Here is a 22856-nt window from a genome sequence, read left to right on the forward strand (position 1 = left end):
ACTTTCAGAAATGCCTGATAGAAATGCTTCAACTTACTCATGAGATTTTGACCACATTTTTTGCGGAAGTCACAACTATACTGAATGCACGACCGTTGTTGCCAGCTGCAAGAAATGCTTGGTAGGGAACAGCTGTATATATATATATACACATATATATATATATACACATATACATACACATATATATATATATATATATACACATATACATACACATATATATATATATACACATATACATATACACATATATATATATATACACATATACATACACATATATATATATATACACATATACATATACATATATATATATATACACATATACACATACATATATACACACATATATATATATATATATATATATATATATATATATATATATATATATATACACATATATATATATATATATATATATATAACCAACCGGACATAGTGGTGGTAGACAAACAGAAGAAGACGGCTGTAGTGATCGATGTAGCAGTTCCGAATGACAGCAATATCAGGAAGAAGGAACACGAGAAGCTGGAGAAATACCAAGGGCTCAGAGAAGAGCTCGAGAGGATGTGGAGGGTGAAGGTGACGGTGGTCCCCGTGGTAATCGGAGCACTAGGTGCGGTGACTCCCAAGCTAGGCGAGTGGCTCCAGCAGATCCCGGGAACAACATCGGAGATCTCTGTCCAGAAGAGCGCAGTCCTGGGAACAGCTAAGATACTGCGCAGGACCCTCAAGCTCCCAGGCCTCTGGTAGAGGACCCGAGCTTGAAGGATAAACCGCCCGCAGGGGCGCGCTGGGTGTTTTTTTATACATATATATGTGTGTGTGTGTGTGTGTGTGTGTGTGTGTGTATATATGATATAGATGTGTCTGTGTGTATAACTAGACTTTATGCATATTATATAAGGTGTGGCTATATAAATATATAAATATATGTACAACTCTGTGTATATATGTTTATGGACAGGCATGCAGGCAGGTAAGGAAGGAAAGTAGCCTTGCAGGGAAGGAAAAACTTGAATCTCTCATGGTTAGGGGTTGGGGGAGGGTGTGTTTGCACAACAAAAGCAGGAGAACAATGGAGCTGACGACCTGTGAAAATCTCAGCGGGGTGCCAAGAGGTGTTAAGGTCGGGGGGAATTTACGCAAATCTGCGCAGGCCAGTAAATCTAGTAGTAGGGACTTGCACCAGGGAAAAAAGGCTCAGTAATTCTAGTGTTAAAGCGTGTTGCACACTGCTATATACTGCCCCCTTGTGGTCATCTTAGAACTAACGTAGCATGCAGAAGCTGCATGTTGCATATACATGATGCAATGAGAATCTTTCATAGGATACCTAGAGATTGCCAGTCAGATGCTTGTAGCTGTGGGAGTTGGGACTTTTAAAACACTTTTGAGAAATGTAATGTTCAATTTTAGAGAAAGACTGGATGGCTCTCCCACATAGCAAAATTGGTATGGCCCGGATCTGGCCCACACAATGTGCTTACACATGGCCCACATACCGCAAAGAATGATGGCCCTTTGGTGGCCCAGACCTGGTTTGCCAGAGGTGGCCCACACATGGGCCAACACAAGACCAGTTGCAGACGCACTGGAGGTCCTGTGCTGGCCCATGTGTTACCTCCGGCAAACCTGATCTGGGCCACCAATGGGCCATCATTCGTTGCGGTATGTGGGCCATGTGTAAGTTATGTGCAGCCACGGGCCAGTTGCAGACACACTGCTGGCCCTGTGCTGGCCCAGAACAGTTTCAGCTCTGGCCCCAGATGTCAGCCTAATGTGTACCTTAATCAAGCCATGTAATAACAACATGTGCCAGAACATAATAGTGCAAAAGTAACATGATGAAACTCTGTTCAGACAGTGAATGGACTGATTCTTACGTAGCGCTTTTCTACTGTCCTGGATTACTCAAAGTGCTCTATACAACATTCACCCAATCACACACTTTCTCTAAAGTGAGTGCTTCCCAACTACAGGGTGGGCCATTTATATGGATACACCGTAATAAAATGGGAATGGTTAGTGATATTAAAGTCCTGTTTGTGGCACATTATTATATGTGAAGGGGAAAACTCCTCAAGATGGGTGGTGACCATGATGGCCATTTAGAAGTCGGCCATCTTGAATACAACTTTTGTTTTTTCAATAGGAAGAGGGCCATGTGACACATCAAACTTATTGGTAATGTCACAAGAAAAACAATGGTGTGCTTGGTTTCAACGTAACTTTATTCTTCCATGAGTTATTTACAAGTCTCTGACCACTTATAAAATGTGTTCAATGTGCTGCCCATGGTGTTGGATTGTCAATGCAACTCTCTTGTCCCACTCTTCACACACTGATAGCAACACTGCAGGAGAAATGCCAGCACAGGCATCCAGTATCCGTAGTTTGAGGTGCTGCACATCTCGTATCTTCACACCATAGACAATTGCCTTCAGATGACCCCAAAGGGGGTCAGATCGGGAGACCTTGGGGGCCTTTCAACTGGCCCTCGACGACCAATCCACTTTCCAGGAAACTGTTCATCTAGGAATGCTCGGACCTGGCACCCATAATGTGGTGGTGCACCATCTTGCTGGAAAAACTCAGGGAACGTGCCAGCTTCAGTGCATAAAGAGGGAAACACATCATCATGTAGCAATTTCAAATATCCAGTGGCCTTGAGGTTTCCATTGACGAAGAATGGACCCACTATCGTTGTACCCCATATACCACACCAAACCATCACTTTTGTTGTTCCAACAGTCTTGGAGGGATCCATCCAATGTGGGTTAGTGTCAGACCAATAGCGGTGGTTTTGTTTGTTAACTTCACCATTCACATAAAAGTTTGCCTCATCACTGAACAAAATCTTCTGCTTGAACTGAGGGTCCTGTTCCAATTTTTGTTTTGCCCATTCTGCAAATTCTGTGCGCCGATCTGGGTCACCCTCGTTGAGATGCTGCAGTAGCTGGAGTTTGTAAGGGTGCCATTTGTGAGTAGCTAATATCCGCCGAAGGGATGTTCGACTAATGCCACTCTCCAGTGACATGCGGCGAGTGCTACGCTGTGGGCTCTTGCTGAATGAAGCTAGGACAGCCACTGATGTTTCTTCATTAGTGACAGTTTTCTTGCATCCACATTTTGGCAAATCCAACACTGAACCAGTTTCACGAAACTTAGCAAGCAGTTTGCTAACTGTAGTATGGGAGATGGGTGGTCTCGTAGGGTGTCTTGCACTGAAATCTGCTGCAATGACCCGGTTACTGCGTTCACCAGATATCAACACAATTTCGATCCGCTCCTCACGTGTTAACCTCTTTGACATGTCAATGGCTGTGAACAAAGAGAAACTTGTAAATAACTCATGAAAGAATAAAGTTACGTTGAAACCAAGCACACCATTGTTTTTCTTGTGACATTACCAATAAGTTTGATGTGTCACATGGCCCTCTTCCTATTGAAAAAACAAAAGTTGTATCCAAGATGGCCGACTTCTAAATGGCCACCATGGTCACCACCCATCTTGAGGAGTTTTCCCCCTCACATATACTAAGGTGCCACAAACAGGACTTTAATATCACCAACCATTCCCATTTTATTACGGTGTATCCATATAAATGGCCCACCCTGTACATTCATACACATTCACACTCTCGACATGCAGATTGGAGGAGCCAGAGATTGATCCACTAACCTTCCTATCAGTAGGTGAGATGCTCTACCTCCTGAGCTACAGCCACCCAGTGGTAAACATGAGTAAACCGTCACTAGGTTTTGGATAAAGTGTACACTCACAAACCTGTCAAATCTGCATTTGAAATGTTGGCTACCATAGCAGTATAGTATTGCAACATGGCCTTTGGGTCTTCTAACTAAAATAGGAAAATAGGAACATAAATAGTGCCATCATTGCCAGACCTGGCCCACATCTGGTTGACAGACACCCTGCCATGACAGCAGTCAGTCAAAAGTACCAGCTTGATGCCGGATCCGGGCCAGACCCGTTTTCTATGAGCCTGGGCCACATAAACCAAACCACAATCGGGCCAGATATGGCATGCCATCACGTAGACAGCGCCATCTTTGCCAGTTCTGGCCCATATCTGGATGACATACCACTTACCATGCCAGAAGTCAGCAAGCAGTGCCAGCTTGACACCAGATCCGGGCCAGACCTGTCGGCTATGTGAGTAACAGTATAATTTTAGTACTCACAAGTCTGACGGTGAGTGGTTCCTGTTACTCATGCAGTCTGAGGAAGCACTGGTTGAAGTGTTTGTGTATTTAAGTAATTGTGCATTTTATGTACAAATGTATTTACAAATATTCTCCATTTTTTATAATATTTTTTTTTTATATTTTTTGTTAAGGTTTATTTGTTGTGGGTTTTTTTGTTTGTTTAACTATGGACGTAAAGTCTGTCAATAAAGACTGACTGATTGATTTAACCATACATAAGGAAATGTTCAGTGCATAGTAAGCATTGGAATAGCTAGTCACATTTGGTACCTGTAGATGAAAGAGCAGCCAGCCATGTGACTGTAATTAACTTCCCCACCAAAGCGTGTGACTGCTAGACATCCCAACTGTATGTGTCTACATAGTCTACAGCAACATTTTGATGTGTGTTTCTTGCCAAAAGAAAAACAGCCCAAATGTCAGCACCCAAGGTTAATAACAGTGCATTAGCTAGTATATCCTACTTTACTCATTCCCAGATAAATGTAAAGAAACTGTGATTCACTGGCTGCCTTCTTCCATTTGTCAAAGTTGCTCAGATGTTTATCCATGACCATTTTTTGTCATGAACTTAAGGAATTTACTGTTTATTTGGTACCTAATATATCCCACCACTTGACAATGCTAACTTTGCACGTCAGTTTTTGTCAGGGATGTTTCCAATTTTTTATTGGTCTTTCTAGTCATTTAACACCAGGAATAAGGTATTTGTTTCATACAGTTTAGGGTTGCAGCTTGCTAAACAAGTTGTCTAGCACAAGCTGAAAATTATGTCATGCCTGTACATTGCAAGGTGTGCATTAAAAAAAAGTCGATGATGCCAAAGTCAATGTGCAATGTAATTCCAAGCTAAATAAAAGCGTGTTAATATTTTTTAAATGGCCCCAACAGTATTTAGAGTTAAACCAGAACTACCAGATGTTGCCAAACTTGTCAAGTGCCTCCACTAGGTCACCTTCCACCACAGCATCGCAAAGTCCTCGAACATGGACAACTGGAGATGGGGGGATGCGATGACTGTCATCCAAACAATCCTGTAGAGAAAATAAAAATGAACTCAGATGTTTTCTTAATTTTACTTTGCACAAAGAAAATGTTTGCTTACTAGCGTAACCGCGGTTCTTTGAAAACTGAGTTCGGTATCTCACTATGGTAAGCAAACTCTGGCATGACCAGTCACTTCAAGGACTTGCCGACAGGTGTCCCCTACATAAACATTCCTAAAAAGGTCCCATGAGGCAGCCATTCATCTGATGGAATGTGCACACAGCTGCACAAAAGGCTGCGGTCCACCTGATTGGAGGACTGGACCTCTACCACCCAGTCTGACAACCCCTGGCGAGACATAGACTTCACTTTAAAGAAGGAGTTAAAGCCACAAAGATTTGGTTGCTTTTCCTAAACCACTCAGTCCTGTCTAGATAATTGCTTGATGTATGGATAAGGCATAGTGAATTAAGGTGGTTCTGGCTCTCATCTGCAAATGGCAAGTAGAGAAAAGCTAATAAATGGAATGGACTGGTTCTTACATAGTGCTCTACCTGAGCACTCAAAGCACTTACAACTGTCATTCATACAAATATCTTTTTCCATATGTAGGTGTGTTCTATCTAGCACTCACACAAATCATACTCCAATATATGTATCAGAGATCAACTTGGTGTTACTATCTTGCCCAAAGACTTTTGGCATGCAGGCTGGAGTAGCCAGGGATCAAACCACCAAACATCTGATTGGGAAAACTGCAGACATTACCTCACTGACCCTTTTGGCTGATGCCAAAGCTAGCAATAGGATACTTTACTCAATATACTCTACAGGTGCAAAAGGTAGCTCTGAGTGTGCCTCTAGAACTTTGTGTAAATCTCAGGAGGGAACATAAACCTCATTAGAAGAGGAGTAGCCATAATCTTAGTCTTAATCAGTAATGCTCAGTATTGACAGCTATCAATAGTTACAGAATTGATAGCTGTCAGTGAAACTGTTTGTTGCACAGTGTCTAGCACTCTGTTGTTGTGGTAGACAGGCAGGTCTGCAACAATATATATTCTTGCGATAAAAGCTATATAATTACAGTGTTATAACAGTTATTTCTAAACTCAGTAAAAGCCCATGTTTATGGAACACCTTGACAGTTCCATCAACAAACAATGGATAGTCCTAGTGCAGGACCACTAAGGGGCTCTTATGATCTTCGTAGGGAGCAAAGTGAGAATGCCTGCTGCGGAACCATGGCTATTATAAATGTTATAAATGGGGCTGAAGAACCCCAATCCATATGATTGGTCTGTCTTAGACAGACGTGGTGGTAGTGGAGTTTCCGTGACTGATTACATCATAGTGCACTTCCCATAGTGAGACACAGAGCAAGATTTGAAAGAGAACTACCACTACCACAGAGCCATTTCATTTTTAAGGAGAAATAATTTGGTTTAAGAAATTTGAAAGAAATTTGATATTGTTCTGTGTTTGGTCAGACAGCATACACAGATTAACATATTGTACTGATGCTCACATACTGACGACTAAATCAGTGAGAATGTAACGGACTCACGGAAGCTTAAAGTATAACATCCACTTTAGTGGTGCCGAATTCCGAAGTAGATATTGTTTGTCACTGAGAATCTAGAGACTCAAAATTCAAAACAGAAAAGCAGGCTCTAATTTATTATAATAAAAATTGTCTAAATGTCCAATTTATGAAAAACACACATGGTGAGGAAATTTTGCAGTTATTATACAAGTCAAAAAGTGAACATAAATTCCCAAAAGAGGGTCTTCGCTGGAAATCAATGGAAAATGAGAAAGTGAATACAAGTTAAAGATGAATGAATTAAAATGCAAAGAAAGAAAAACTGTGCATAGGCAAGGCCAAAAAAAGATACCAATTGAGTGTCACAATCAACAAAGACGCCCAGCTCACACCAGAAAGCGCTGGAGCCATTGCATCATCTCTCTCTCCCTATATCACCGAATCAGGAAAAAAGTGTAATGATGACGACCATAATGCCCATGGTTGAAGTCATGGGCCCAGATAGAAAGCTTTGGTTCACTGACTGTGGCCTGAAAATGACAAGAGAGAAGTTACAAACATCTGCCAGACCCAAAGAGGACAGCAAGGACTTTATTGCCCAATTCCAGTATAATTTAGTGGATACAAACAGTTTGGTCAATAGTCAGCAGTGGGTGGCCAGATAACATTAACAACATTTCCCCCAACCTTACAAGGGGAACAGTAGTATATACCAAAGCCATAACTACACTGTCTGACAACTTCACCACTGCATGGCCTGTATTCAACAAGAGGATGAGACAGCTGTACATTATTAAAACTGTCTCTTGGATGGAGAGATGCCCCCAAATCACAAACTGGGAAATATCTGTGGGATTGCTTTGTGTTTAAACCTGTACAAGTACAAGACTAAGTATAAGCATATGTGTACAATGGGATGGCAAGAATGTCTAAGGTGGAAAGATTTGCCATACATGGAGAATAAAATGGCAAGAAAAATAATAATAAGAAAGCCAAGACTGAAGAAAAACTCAAAATGACACAGCTCAAAATGTACAAGTGCCAAACACAAAATACTGCAGAACAAGTGAGAGGCCAGGGGAGGAGGATAAGGTTAGAGAGAAACAGAGCTGTTTTCAGTGGAGAGCCACATGTCACTGGGCTAAGGATTGTCCTGAAAAGTAGGAAACTGAGGCTGCTTACTCGTGTGAGAAGGGGAAGGGTGACAAGACACTGCAACAAAAGTTAAAAAAGTAAAACAAGAGACACAGATGCAATAAAAACAAGACAGACATATGCGCAATGAAAACCAGATTAATGACACACGCAATCATTGTGTGCAATGAAGACCAGTGATGGGAATAACGGCGTTACAAGTAACGGCGTTACTTTTTTCAGTAACGAGTAATCTAACTAATTACTATTCCTATCGTTACAACGGCGTTACAGTTACTAACAAGGTAACACGGTCCGTACCTATTTTTCAACAAACAGACGGTTGAAGCTGTGTTCAGCTTACCGCATCTTATATCAGTTGCACGGAAGTAGCTGTAAGTAATCTGGACGCTACAGCTTTAAGCAGCTGCGCGCTCCCGCGGACGGTAATCACGATCAGTGTCTAGCACAACACCTGGAGCTAAGGAGGCAAAACAATCGCATGAGTGCTGCTGTTTGACTGAGGAAGAATAAAGTAGTCGTGGTAAGCCAATCACATGACCACTTAAAGACAAAGCAACAAGGTGCCAGTTTTTAAATTGTGTCGATAGGCCACGTAAAACCAGAGTCGTGATAAACAATATGTACGCGGCGTTTTTTCCTCAATAGTTTCGCCACGTTAGCGCTAGCAAGCACTCTCTGCTTATGAGCAAAAAAACAAAACAAAAAAAAGTTTTAGGAGTGACGGCGAGAGAGAGAGAGAGAGAAAGAGAGAGGGAGAGAGAGAAAGAGAGAGAGCAGGAAAAGAGAGAGAGCGAGTTTTGAGATGTGAGATTTGTGACGTTTAGCGTTTGGAGTGTGTAGTTAATGTGCTGTCTTGTGTAGTTAGTGTGTAGTGTTGTGGATAGTTTTGTGTTGTGTCTCAGAACAATGAGGCGACTGCTGTCTCCAGGTAGAAACAGGAGTGATACACCTGCTGTCAGACCTGCAGGTATCAAGCTGTGATGTTCTCCTTTATAGTGGACAGAAATGATTTTTTTGGAGTGGCACAAATAATTTGTGTGGCATCTTATTGAAGAACAGCTGATTGTTCTGTAAATAGTTTGAAATGGTTATTTAAAAAAGGGTAAAGGTAAATGGATGCAAATAACTTTGTTGTTTGCAAAACTTGTGCATAGGATTTTAAAATTGACAATTAATATTTGCATTTGAAGTTATGAAATATGATTCATTAAACATGTTTATGGTTGTTACAGTAAAAATATAACTTTTTCTACTGTGATTTCATGTTTTTTGTCTGATTTTAGATCAATTCTGGTTATACAGCAGAGGTGTGGACTCGAGTCACATGACTTGGACTCGAGTCAGACTTGAGTCATTAATTTTATGACTTTAGACTTGACTTGAAAAAAGGTTGTAAGACTTGTGACTTGACTTGGACTTTTACACCAGTGACTTGGGACTTGAATTGGACTTGAACCTGTTTACTTGAAAAGACTTGATATTTTACCCAAATCTAAAATTTAACATACATATTATATTAAAAGTGCGGACCATTAATTCACTTTATTCATTCATTCATTCTTACCACACTCTGTATGTATGTGAGCGTGGGCTGTAGCACAGCCAATCAAATTAACCAGATTTGAAAAAACAAGAACAAAAACGCTCGAGCCAAAAATGCTTCCAAGAGTAATTTCTTTTCGGGTACATAAACTACAAAGTAGTCAACAAAAAAACGAAATGCAATATGCAAAACATGCAAGAAGAGAATCACAGACGGAGATGGAACAACTTCCAACTTTGTCCGACATTTGAAGTTGCATAAAGAACGGTAGGTGGTGCTTTTTTTTTTTTTTTTTTTGCTACGATGAGATAGCTGACTTAGCTAACTTCATCTTATTAGCAAATGTTCTTCGGGCTACGTTGATGATACTGTTTGGCTTTAACAGGTATGATATGTTTGTCATGCTATTTTAAATCCGGTCCTGCAAGCGCATCCAAGAATAACATGCAACTTGTTAGCTCAGAATTGTCGGTGAATGGTGAGCAGGGTCCGTTTCAGAAAGTGGGTTCTGTAGCTGTACTCAGTCTCTCTCCGTCTCCTCCCCATCATTAACCCCGTAGATTTAACCCAGTTTAGACTGACAAATATTTATTTTACCATCACATCACAATTCAAAATCACTGTGTTTAATTTGCAATTAGTGTATGGTCGTGTTTAACTTTTGCATGTCTGAGCCAGGGAAAAAAATTTTTTTGGGTTAGAAAATCTGGCCCACCTTACTGTGTAATTGAGTAGTCCTGCTATACATGGCCTTTTTCTTCTGTCATTTATGTCAATACATCAAATAAAATACTTTGCAAATAAACAACAGCTAATAATATAAGATCAAAGGTTATTCTCAACAGGGATGCTAGACAAAAACGGCGTTTTCTACAGACAGCCTAGCATACGCGCTCCACTTTAGTGAAAAAAAAGAAAAACACCCTTCCCTATTGGTGTTAGAGTTTACCATGTCAGCCAATCAAAAAATGATAAGGCAACATGTGACATTTGGTTGTTTAGGAGAAGGGAAGTTTTAGGAGTGACACCCACGACTGAAAGCGGGCGAGCGAAAGAAAGAGAGAGAGCGAGTTTTCATATGTGAGACATTAGTGACGTTTAGCGTGTTTGGAGGCTATAGTTAGTTTGTTGTGTAGTTATTTTTTTGTATTGTGTGTCGGTTAGACTGCTGAATTTCATATTTGATCTAAAAAAGCTGTCAAAGGCAGATTCCAGTGTAAACGCTGTCTCCACATAGAAAACTGGACTGTTGCACCTCCAGTTGTCAGACCTGCAGGGTTTAGGCCTGTGGTGTTTTCCTCTGTCTTATACTGAACACAAACTACATTTTTTGGACTGGCACAAATAATTTGTGTGCCTGCTTATTTGATGCAGCACACCTGATTGTTCTGTAAATAGATTTAAATGGTTATATAAAAAACGCCTGAGGCCTTGGCTGCATTTTTAGGTAAATAGTACCATATAACTTTGTTGTTTGCAAAACTTGTGCATAATTTTTAGAAATGTACAATTTCTATTTGCATTTCAAGTTATAAAAATTATGATTCGTTAAACATGTAAAAAATATAACTTTTTTCTACTCGGATTCTGAATTTTTGTCTGAATTTAGATCAACTGTGCTAATATAGTATACCAAAATGAAAAAATAACTCAAATTTCAGATATTTGAGGTTGTGCTGTAAATAATGATACCAAACAAGGCAAGAAAAACATATTTTAAAAGTGAAATATAGAAGTAAAATCAAAAGTAGTCAAGAACGGCCAATTATACCCGGGACCCCAGAGGGTTAAAAAAAAGACTTGAAAGGACTTGAAATTCAAAGTTTCGGACTTGGGACTTGACTTGAAAGTTGTCTGTCTTGACTTGCGACTTGACTCTGACTTGCTTGACTTTACTTGAGACTTGTGACTTGAGGATAAAGACTTGGGACTTACTTGAGACTTGCAAAACAATGACTTGGTCCCACCTCTGTTATACAGTATGACAAAATGAGAACATTACTGTAAATTCAGGCACGTGAGGTTGCGCTAAAAAGAATGATACCAAACAAGGCAAAGTAAATAGTTTTTAAAGGTAAAATGTGGAGAGAAAATCAAGAGTAGTAAAAAAATGGCCAATTATACCCTGGACCCCAGGGGGTTAAACGTTCTTTGTTTTTTTTTAAGTAACGCAATAGTTACTTTTCCAAGTAATTAATTACTTTTAGAATATTGTAACTCAGTTATTAACTCAGTTACTTTTTTGAAGAAGTAACTAGTAACTATAATTGAATTACTATTTCAAAGTAACTTGCCCAACACTGATGAAGACACAATTAAGACCAGCTTACACTTATAAACATGGCCATATCTCACATCACGGCTAAAAAAGCCTGACAAACACACCTGTTATCAAATGCTAAGCTCACTACTTATAAACACTTGCTACAATTTCTGCTCTGGGGTACAGGACAACAGGTTGACTTTTGGAAAAATCTGATGCTACAGAATCAGTGATCAGACAAGCAGACTGGAATCAAAAACTGAAACTTGTTATTAAAACTGTAGCAACAGGAGATATTCCAATGACTCAACAATATACAAGAGATTTACAATCCAAAGATATTGAAAGTGGATCTTTTAAACAAACATTCCTGTTGTCACCATATTGTCCAGTCAACTTGTTGGGTTGAGAGTTTATGTGTAAACTTCAATTTACAACACAATTGTCATTGTGTCAGGGAAAGATGACTTGATAATAACACGGTGAGCAAAATGTTGCAGATGGTTAAATATCATGCAGATCTGCTGCTGTAAGCGTATGAGTAGAGACTCCAACAGATTGCTGTTTCCTGTTTGTGATGAACTGGTGAGGCTTGTACAACAACACACACACATTCATCAGACTACACAGTAACAAGCTGACTACATGTAACACGACGTGTGTTTAAGGGGGTTGATGAACAGTTTTTTAAATATATTTTTTAAATATTTTATTTTATTTTTATTTATTTATTTTTTTGCACAGAGCAGTGAACAGAAAAGCAGAGGGAGCGAGAGAAAGGGGAAGACATGCGACAAAGCCCTGCTGCATATCATTCATCCCAGTGAGCTAATGAACAGTTTGAGAATAAAATGTACAGAGAGAAACAGGAAACTGAGAGAGTACAAATAGGCAGTGTATACTGGAAAAGTGTAATTCTCACTGATGAACAAAACAATTTTTACAGAACAAAAACTGAACAAGATGATAGTCAAGATATGTTGCCAAGGTTAAAACCAGTACAACCGTACAAACAATGGGAAGAAACTGACATTCCAGGGGTAAACATTGCATTGGGGTGTTTGGGAAGCATCTAACAGTAAATGATTGTGTTGTAAGAACTGTCCACCTGCTGAAAAACATTTCTCTGTATACCCAGTTTGAGCTATGCCAGTTGGCCCCTGACTCTCCAGAATTGCGTGATATTGCGTAGCACTTGTGGGCAAATAGTAAATATGATATAGGGGGAAATGAAGGGCACTCCTTCATTAGTGGTGACTCGTAAGTCTGAGTTCAGACCATGTAAGCATCACTAAAAGCTGTTAATGTCATGAACTGTGTGTGAGGCAGGAAGGATTGGACCCAAAAAGCAGACTTGGCAGGCAGGACTTAACACAAAAACACAGCTTTATGGCTGGACTGTAGAAGCAACAAAACTGAACTGGAGAATACAGGAAACTAAACCAACACAGCTGGGTATGAGGGAGATGGCGACGCAGGACAGAGGGAGACGCAGACATAAATACACATGAGGGAACAAACCACAGGAGGGAACACAGCTGAACATGAACTAATGAGAGTGGAGAAACAAAACTGAAATGCACTGAACATGGAACACAAGACTGTCACAATAAAACAGGAAACAATGAGACGCAGACTGACATGAGCTTGACAATCCGGTTGTTCAGTGATGACGTGACGAATCCTACTTCCGGGCCTAAAGTAGTCTGCGTTTAATATGGCTTTTGTGTTGTTAACATGTTTAATGTTTTGTATTTTCTTCTATTTAATCTCAAAAAGCTCCTAAAACAGTCAGTGATCACTGTTGACCTCCCTCGGCTTTTATTACTGCTAATCATTTATTTAAGCTCAGTTTTTAAAACCTTACGATGTAACTACAGCACAGCCCGTGCAGCAGTATATGAATGACTAACCTCGTATTGTGGATGGATTATCTCACTTGTTCTCCTGGCTGAAGTTTAGTCCTTTTACAGCATCCTGCCATGCGATTACATTTGTTCCTGACCACCGAGAACACTCAGGTTAACTTTTATCGAGTTGAAAAAAAGTTAGCTTGTTTATGTTATGCTAACATAGCTGTGTCGCTAGCGGTCACGTAGCACATCATTATATACCAGCTAGCCAAACTTCAGTAACCCTACAAACGTCACTGCTGTTTAGTTTTCTGTCTTCATTTATGTTGGAAGTTATAGCAGAGCTGTACGCTTGAATTTTTTCCAAACCCCGCAGTCAGGACATGCTATATTGTATTTAGATAGAAGCTAGCGAGCTAACTTCCTGCTAACTTCTAACGCCGTTAAATGTCATAAATTCCATTTTCATGGATGCCTGGATGTTAAACTCAATTGTTACACCTGGTAGAGCAGAACACTGATCATTTTATTAAAGATGAAAGACTTTAGACAGTTTTTCAACTCTCAGTAATGCCACAGTGATCGTTTGATATATGGACCTGCAGCGGAGTTTAGGCCCAGACACGGCCAGTGACGTCAGACTGAACAACCGGATAGAGCATGGAACACGCAATAAAAACATATGACAGACTGGGGATGGAACAAGGCAGAACATGGGAACAGAGACACCTCTAAGAGGGCAAGGAAGAAAGAAACAGCGAGGGCGAGAGGGGACAAGAGAGACCTGACGGGTGGCAGAGACATGGATAAGCATGACAGACAGGGGAGGCCTGAAGTTCCTAACCTTCCCACCATACTTGTACAAGTTTCTCCAGAAAGTAAATACTTTTCTGTGACTGATCTGGCAAGTTGATCTGAATTTAGTATAAAGGTTGGTCCCTCCAGCCCATATAGCAAAATTGGTATGGCCCGGATCTGGCCCACACAATGTGCTTACACATGGCCCACATACTGCAAAGAATGACAACCCTTTGGCGGCCCACACATGGGCCAGCACAAGGGCCAGTTGCAGACACACTGCTGGCCCTGTGCTGGCCCAGAACAGTTTCAGCTCTGGCCCCAGATATCAGCCTAATGTGTACCTTAATCAAGCCATGTAATAACAACGTATGCCGGAACATAATAGTGCAAAAGTAACATGATGAAACTCTATTCAGACAGTGAATGGACTGATTCTTATGTAGCGCTTTTCTACTCTCCCAGATTACTCAAAGTGCTCTATACAACATGCCACATTCACACACACTTTCTCTAAACTGAGTGCTTCCTAACTACATACACATCCACACTCTCGACATGCAGACTGGAGGAGCCAAGGATTGAACCACTAACCTTCCGATCAGTAGGTGACCTGCTCTACCTCCTGAACTACAGCCACCTGGTGGTAAACATGAGTAAATCGTCACTAGGTTTTGGATAAAGTGTATACTCACAAACCTGTCAAGCCTGCATTTGAAATGTTGGCTACCATAGCAGTATAGTATTGCAACATGGCCTTTGGGTCTTCTAACTAAAATAGGAAAATAGGAACATAAATAGTGCCATCATTGCCAGACCTGGCCCACATCTGGTTGACAGACACCCTGCCATGACACCAGTCAGTCAGAAGTGCCAGCTTGATGCCAGATCTGGGTCAGACCCGTTTTCTATGAGCCTGGGCCACATGAACCAAACCATAATCGGGCCAGATATGGCATGCCATCACATAAACGGTGCCATCTATGCCAGTCCTGGCCCACATCTGGATGACATACCACTTACCATGCCAGACGTCAGCCAGCAGTGCTGGCTTGACACCAGATCCGGGCCAGACCTGCATGCTATGTGGGAGTCAGTTTTGCTCTGCTTTCCCTCTCTATGGGCTCCCAAATTTTTTTCTTTTTTAACAGTGCACTCAAAGAACTCAGGTTTCAAACCTCCAGAGGATTTGACATTGTTGGTATACAGGGAGTGCAGAATTATTAGGCAAATGAGTATTTTGTCCACATCATCCTCTTCATGCATGTTGTCTTACTCCAAGCTGTATAGGCTCGAAAGCCTACTACCAATTAAGCATATTAGGTGATGTGCATCTCTGTAATGAGAAGGGGTGTGGTCTAATGACATCAACACCCTATATCAGGTGTGCATAATTATTACGGTGTGTTCACACGAACGCGATAGGCGCGAGCGAAAACGCCCCAAACGCCCCTAATTTGACGCGTGCACATTCGCACCTCAACGCGTGTCCAAGAAAAATCCATCGCGCGTCAAAATTGCATCTTTTGACGCGCGTGAACCGGAAATGTGGGAGGGATGTGGGAGGGATGTGGGAGGAAGTTGTGCCAGACAGTATCTTTGCTAGATGGCAGCTGTCGAGCTAGCGTTTGAAGAGAGAGTCTCCCTTCTCTATTTACTGTGGAGAGCAGAGCAGCGGCGTTAAGGACGTCCTCGCCGTACCTGGGTCCATCAGGTCCTCCAGAGGCGTGAGCAGTTTGGTGAGTTTCACCACTTGCTCGAGGAGCTGCGCCTGGATGACGGCCGATTTCAGCGATATCACCGTCTTTCACTCGCCCAGTTTGAGGACCTGCTGTCCCGCGTCGGTCCCAGAATCGCCCGCCTAGACACCAACTACAGGCGCTCAATCCCACCTGCAGAGCGCCTGTCCATCTGCCTGAGGTTAGTAAAAGTGTTTAATACGGTAGTCCTTTATTGATACCTGTGCTAATATATGCTAAACTATCGTTTATACACTGCTAACATGGCTGTGGTATGCTATCAGTGAATGCCGTCGGTGTTTACTGATAGCAAACTGTGGTATGAGGACCACTGTGGGTTAATCTTTGTAGTGATACTCACTCCTTTTTTTTTTATTTAGAACTGGTTTAATTCTGGTATAGTTGAATATTTGTATATAATCCTTGCAGCTGTCAGACTCTATAACAGGGGTCAGCAGCCTTTCTTAAAACTGAGAGCTAGATAAAATTGTGAACAGTTTGGTTCATCTTTAGTTATATGGTTCTATCTAGCATATTCTATCTTGATAAGCTGTCTTATCACAGGTTAATTTTTCAAAAATATTAACAGTGATTTAAGCAAGGAAAGGGCTACATGTCAACATACAACTCTTTATTTCTATTAATGTCTTACTTCATTCCTACCTGATTGACATGTCTAGGAATTATGAGTGATTGACACACTGTAGTGGTAAAAGTTGCTACCAATCAAATTATGATATGTTAAAGTTAAAACAAAACACAACTGACTGCTTTATATTATATCTAATATATGTTATGTAATTATCCTTATAATTACAAAATGTTTTATGTAAGATTTACGTTTTGTAATTTAAATCTGACATCACAAAAGTGTTTTGGAATTTGAATAATGTATTTTGTAACTGCAGTACACATAATACTAATTTTGAACAATTTTGTCCAGGTTCCTTGCCACCGGGGACTCCTTCAGGACCATTGCGTTCAGTTTCAGAGTCAGTGTGTCCACAGTGTGCCAGATCACCCCCCAGGTAGCGACGGCCATCTGGGACTGTCTAGTGGGCGACTTCATGGCTGTGCCTTCACCTGGAGACTGGCGGTCCATCACAGAGGGATTCCAGGAGTGCTGGAACTTTCCTCTCTGCTGTGGAGCTCTGGATGGGAAACACGTCCAGACAAAGGCACCCCATATATCACGTAGGAGACACACACATTGATATACACGAAATATTTATTCCATTTCTTTTTTTGTGGTGCCCAAATTTATGCACCTGCTTGATTTTGTTTAAACAATTATTGCACACTTTTTGTAAATCCAGTAAACTTCTTTTCACTTCTCAAATATCACTGTGTGTCTCCTGTATGATATATTTGACTGACATTTTTTATTGTAACAACCAACGATTTATACAGGAAAATAATGGCTATTAACAAGGTTGCCCAAACTTTTGCATCCCACTGTATTAGTATATTCTGTCATTAGTATAATATGAAATAAATTCTACATGTGTCAAGTCGTGTGCCAACATTTGCTGTGTAGTAGAACTGAGACATTAGTCATTATAAAAGTTTATTTGAAATAATATTAAAATTCTCAAACAGAAAAACATTAAACATAAATATATAGAATAAGTATTAACAGAGAGACAGGAATAAAACGGACCCAGCTGCTCTCCAGAGCAGGAACAAGGCTGAGGAGGAAATGCTCCATTGGAGACTGGCGTGGCCTCTTCAGGGACACCAGGATGGCCAGCTCCACCACCGATGGACCGTCCTGGGACCAGTCCCTCATCTGCCTCGGAGCTGTCCTCCTCTCTGGGCCTGTAAAACAGCACAAAACACAAAGAAATGAGAAAGCTGCTACTAGATTTTAATTTCAACATTGAAAAAAAAAACAACAAAAAACAGGATATAATCAGATTAGTTGTAGATATTTAGTAAAGGTGATCACAAGGGAATCCCACCAAGTAAAAAGCTATCAGTGCTGCTGTACATCTGATGCTACAATTGCATACCTGTGGGTGCAGCAGCAGGAGCTCAGGGACTGGGGAGCAAGGAGAAGCAACAGGGGATGCTCTGCTGCAGAATCAGTTGGTTCTGTCAAGACAATATTAAATGTTAACAGGTTGAATACAATAGTCATAGAGAAAGTATATACAGTGGTCCCTCATTTATTGCAGCAGGGGTTGTCAGAATAACTAGCCCCTCGCCACGCACTCTATACACTTTTTTCCCCACACACATGAACATTAGTCACAGTTCTCACAATGTGTTTCTCAAAGTGCAAACCTTTGTAGATTGCAAAACGTAAAAGTATTATGCCGTGTTTTGTCTTCGTCTGCCTGCCACTTGGTAGGCGCCTTTTTCCCTCGCGGTGCAGGTGTCTATTTCGAATGAGGGTCATAGTTATGGGTGTTTTTGTGCTGTTTTATCTATTGGATGTGATGGTTATCAAAACAAAACATGATAAATTTGACAAGCGCAGGAGACACAGCACGGAGGAGATTTGTCAATCAGGCTCCAGAATGCAATGCTGTACTGTGCAAAAAAAAAAAAAAAGAAATCAGCGAAAAAGCGAGGCAGTGACGGATGAGCGGGACCACTGTGTGCTGTTTATTAATAAACAAAATATATTCCTATATGACAACATGCATAAAAGCAGAACGGTATTTGTACATCAGTGGGAAAATAGCGGTGGCTTGCTAGCTTTTGTGCGGCTTCCCGGTCAGTGAAAAATGTAAAAGAGAAATTAATGAACTTACCAGGTTGCCCGATCTCTTCACATTTCTTCCTCCAAGCTCGGTCCTTTATATTCCTGTCTCGGTACACAAAGCAGCTGGTGTCGTACAGCTCCGGGTTGTTTGCTACGGCATTGATTAGCCTTCCTCCATTAAAGAATGAAGGGCTTTGGCTGGATCTGCCCTTTGACCTAGGTCACAGCCACGTCACCAGGCTCCTGATTGGTTGTCGCGGGCGCCGATTTGACGCTGGAGTTCAGATTTTCCAACTCGAGCGGTAGAGGCGAAACACGCGTATGCACAAAATGCAACACAAAATTCACGCTGCTGGTTTTTTTCGCGAGTCAAACGCGCCCACGCGCTACACTGACGACGCGTTTGCAGGCGTTTTGGCGTTTTCGCGACGCAAATCTGCCTCCGATTTTTCGCTGGACGCGCAATCGCGTGTCATCGCTCTTTCCATTGACTTTACATGTAAACCTGACGCTCTGGCCGCCTCTATCGCGTTCGGTGTGAACACACCGTTAGGCAACTTCCTTTCCTTTGGCAAAATGGGTCAAAAGAAGGACTTGACAGGCTCAGAAAAGTCAAAAATAGTGAGATATCTTGCAGAGGGATGCAGCAGTCTTAAAATTGCAAAGCTTCTGAAGCGTGATCATCGAACAATCAAGCGTTTCATTCAAAATAGTCAACAGGGTCGCAAGAAGCGTGTGGAAAACCAAGGCGCAAAATAACTGCCCATGAACTGAGAAAAGTCAAGCGTGCAGCTGCCAAGATGCCACTTGCCACCAGTTTGGCCATATTTCAGAGCTGCAACATCACTGGAGTGCCCAAAAGCACAAGGTGTGCAATACTCAGAGACATGGCCAAGGTAAGAAAGGCTGAAAGACGACCACCACTGAACAAGACACACAAGCTGAAACGTCAAGACTGGGCCAAGAAATATCTCAAGACTGATTTTTCTAAGGTTTTATGGACTGATGAAATGAGAGTGAGTCTTGATGGGCCAGATGGATGGGCCCGTGGCTGGATTGGTAAAGGGCAGAGAGCTCCAGTCCGACTCAGACACCAGCAAGGTGGAGGTGGAGTACTGGTTTGGGCTGGTATCATCAAAGATGAGCTTGTGGGGCCTTTTCGGGTTGAGGATGGAGTCAAGCTCAACTCCCAGTCCTACTGCCAGTTTCTGGAAGACACCTTCTTCAAGCAGTGGTACAGGAAGAAGTCTGCATCCTTCAAGAAAAACATGATTTTCATGCAGGACAATGCTCCATCTGCGCGTCCAAGTACTCCACAGCGTGGCTGGCAAGAAAGGGTATAAAAGAAGAAAACTAATGACATGGCCTCCTTGTTCACCTGATCTGAACCCCATTGAGAACCTGTGGTCCATCATCAAATGTGAGATTTACAAGGAGGGAAAACAGTACACCTCTCTGAACAGTGTCTGGGAGGCTGTGGTTGCTGCTGCACGCAATGTTGATGGTGAACAGATCAAAACACTGACAGAATCCATGGATGGCAGGCTTTTGAGTGTCCTTGCAAAGAAAGGTGGCTATATTGGTCGCTGATTTGTTTTTGTTTTGTTTTTGAATGTCAGAAATGTATATTTGTGAATGTGGAGATGTTATATTGGTTTCACTGGTAAAATAAATAATTGAAATGGGTATATATTTGTTTTTGTTAAGTTGCCTAATAATTATGCACAGTAATAGTCACCTGCACACACAGATAGCCCCCTAAAATAGCTAAAACTAAAAACAAACTAAAAACTACTTCCAAAAACATTCAGCTTTGATATTAATGAGTTTTTTGGGTTCATTGAGAACATGGTTGTTGTTCAATAATAAAATTATTCCTCAAAAATACAACTTGCCTAATAATTCTGCACTCCCTGTATGTCAATAACTTGATCATCTGTTTTTCTTCTAAGCAAGTCTGCAAGACCGACACAAAGCATTGGTGAAATACCTTGTTGAGAATGGTCACAAGGTGAGTCTCTTCAAATTACAATAAGTGTCAGAGAAAGTCACTGTGACAGGTAGGAGGCACGACACAGCCATGATTCACCATTCAGTGACATCTTTATTCACGGTTGCTGTACAAACCACAGATGCAGCTCTCTGCTCACAGCTCGACATCCACTTCAACAACAACACAACAATAGGCCCTAGTTCATTTATGTGCAGGGGAGGAGTGATGTGCTGATTCTACTCAGGTGCGCCAACCTCCCCCATAGCCGCGCCACAGGCCACGTCCCACCACAGTCACCTATCTGAGACATATGATCACGTCTGACAGTAAGTCCCTCTCTCTGAAAAGGATTACTGGGAATCAATCCATTCCAAAACCTCAAAAAATGACGAACCATTCATTGTGGGCTACTCTACCACATTCTGTATCTCTGATCCTTCTGCAGCAAAAAACAACTAACTTGGCATTTCCAGTAGCACAGTCTAGTATGAGCAGCTTAAAAGATGCACTGTGCTACACCAAGCTGGGTTAAACACAGTAGGTGTTTTAACCTTGACATTTGAGACACTACTCCCCACAGAAGCAGATGGTAAACCACATGAATGCATAGTAGCTATATCTGAAATCCGTTCGCCTAGATCTACAGGACACACCACTGGCTAATTCTGATCAGGTGGTCATTATGAATGGTTTGGCATCATGCAATCCAGACACTGGTAAAAATCGAGTAGGATAAGTGTGCGTTGATGGGAAAACAACTAACTGTTAACTGTGTTTAAGGCCATGATGCGCCTCATTATCAGACTGATGCTTACATGACACATGAGGATTTAAACTCCCGACTGGTGAATAGACACAGATTGTTCACACAATCTGTTTGGTTTTTTTTGTTTTTGGTTAAATGCTTGTGCAAAGACTGTCCATGCAGTACTTATCCTTTTGCAAAAGTTTTAACTTTCTTTTAATAAATCAGTCTTGGTGCTCAGTTTTTTTTCCACAAAAGAACACACACACACACATGTGCATAAAAAAACAACAAAGGAGTCAGGACAGGAAGCCAGATAGTGATCTTAAACCATGAGAAAAACAGACAAAAAGAGCGTTCCTATACCCCTACCCCCACCCCATGTTAACACTTATCATTTAATCTTCTCTGTGCAGCTGTTAGTCCACAGCAAACCAAGCTGCAGTAAGAAGCAGCAGAAATCACATTTGTCACATCGCAGGTTTGTGGCACGTAGCCAGAAAAGATAAGACAAAATTAATGCATTTTTCTCTTCTGTATATCACAGCAGTGTGATATGAATCAAGATATCTGAAATTATCACAAGATTCAAGGTCAATAAGTGAAAACAAAACAAAGACATTTCTAAAGTTTGTAAGTGGTCCTGTTACTCATACTGCTAATAGAAGAAAAATGTTTTGCAGTTTAGCTTATATGAAATTGGAAGTGCATTCTTGTCAAATATATATTGTTAGATTGGCCGTCAAAGACAAATTTGCCCTTTTAATTTCCCAAATACTTTTTAATTTGATTAACACAGCACAAAACATACATACAATGATAGTAATGTAATCGAAACAAGCTCCACCTCAACGGATTATTTCAGAAGAGTATTTTAGATTTGTCAGAAGAAGTCTTAGCACAGTTGAGTGTAGTTGCAAAAAAAAAAAAAACCTGATGCCTACTGTCGGAAAATCTCACAGTACAGCTTTCTGTCTCAGGAAGAGGTTGAGCAAGCATCACACTTTTTGCAGCCTGACCTTTTTTATACTGCAGGTTGAGGCGGTAAGTTTTCTGTGCAGGAAACGCGCTCAAGGTCTGACTGGCCGCAAGCTGTTTTTAAGTCACTGAGGGGATGACGTCTAGAAGGTCTGATGACAGCATCAGTGCAGCACTTTGCATGTATGGACATGCAGATCTGCTGACATAAAGTCCTTTTCATGTGATCAGACAAGCTACAGCAACAACCTCTAAAATCATTCACTTATTTCCAACATGATTAGAACACGATTAGTCCGAATCT

The 22856-nt window shown here is 41.2% G+C and overlaps 1 protein-coding gene across 3 annotated transcripts in view; it reads right to left on the reverse strand.

The window, feature by feature from the left end:
- Positions 1-22856, reverse strand: part of LOC116326307 (heterogeneous nuclear ribonucleoprotein L-like) — a 58740-nt gene that overhangs the window by 24577 nt on the left and 11307 nt on the right. Inside the window, exon 2 of one of the 3 annotated variants that reach the window (XM_031747519.2) lies at positions 5155-5273. The exons of 1 other annotated variant lie outside the window; for it this stretch is intronic. In XM_031747519.2, coding sequence (XP_031603379.1) covers positions 5155-5273 — 119 coding nt within the window. Of the gene's footprint in view, positions 1-5154; positions 5274-22856 lie in introns of those variants that run through there. One more of the 3 variants, XM_039614041.1, reaches the window with a different exon arrangement.

Source organism: Oreochromis aureus, linkage group 6 (genome assembly GCF_013358895.1).
Source record: "Oreochromis aureus strain Israel breed Guangdong linkage group 6, ZZ_aureus, whole genome shotgun sequence".
In the NCBI taxonomy this organism is placed as follows: domain Eukaryota; kingdom Metazoa; phylum Chordata; class Actinopteri; order Cichliformes; family Cichlidae; genus Oreochromis; species Oreochromis aureus.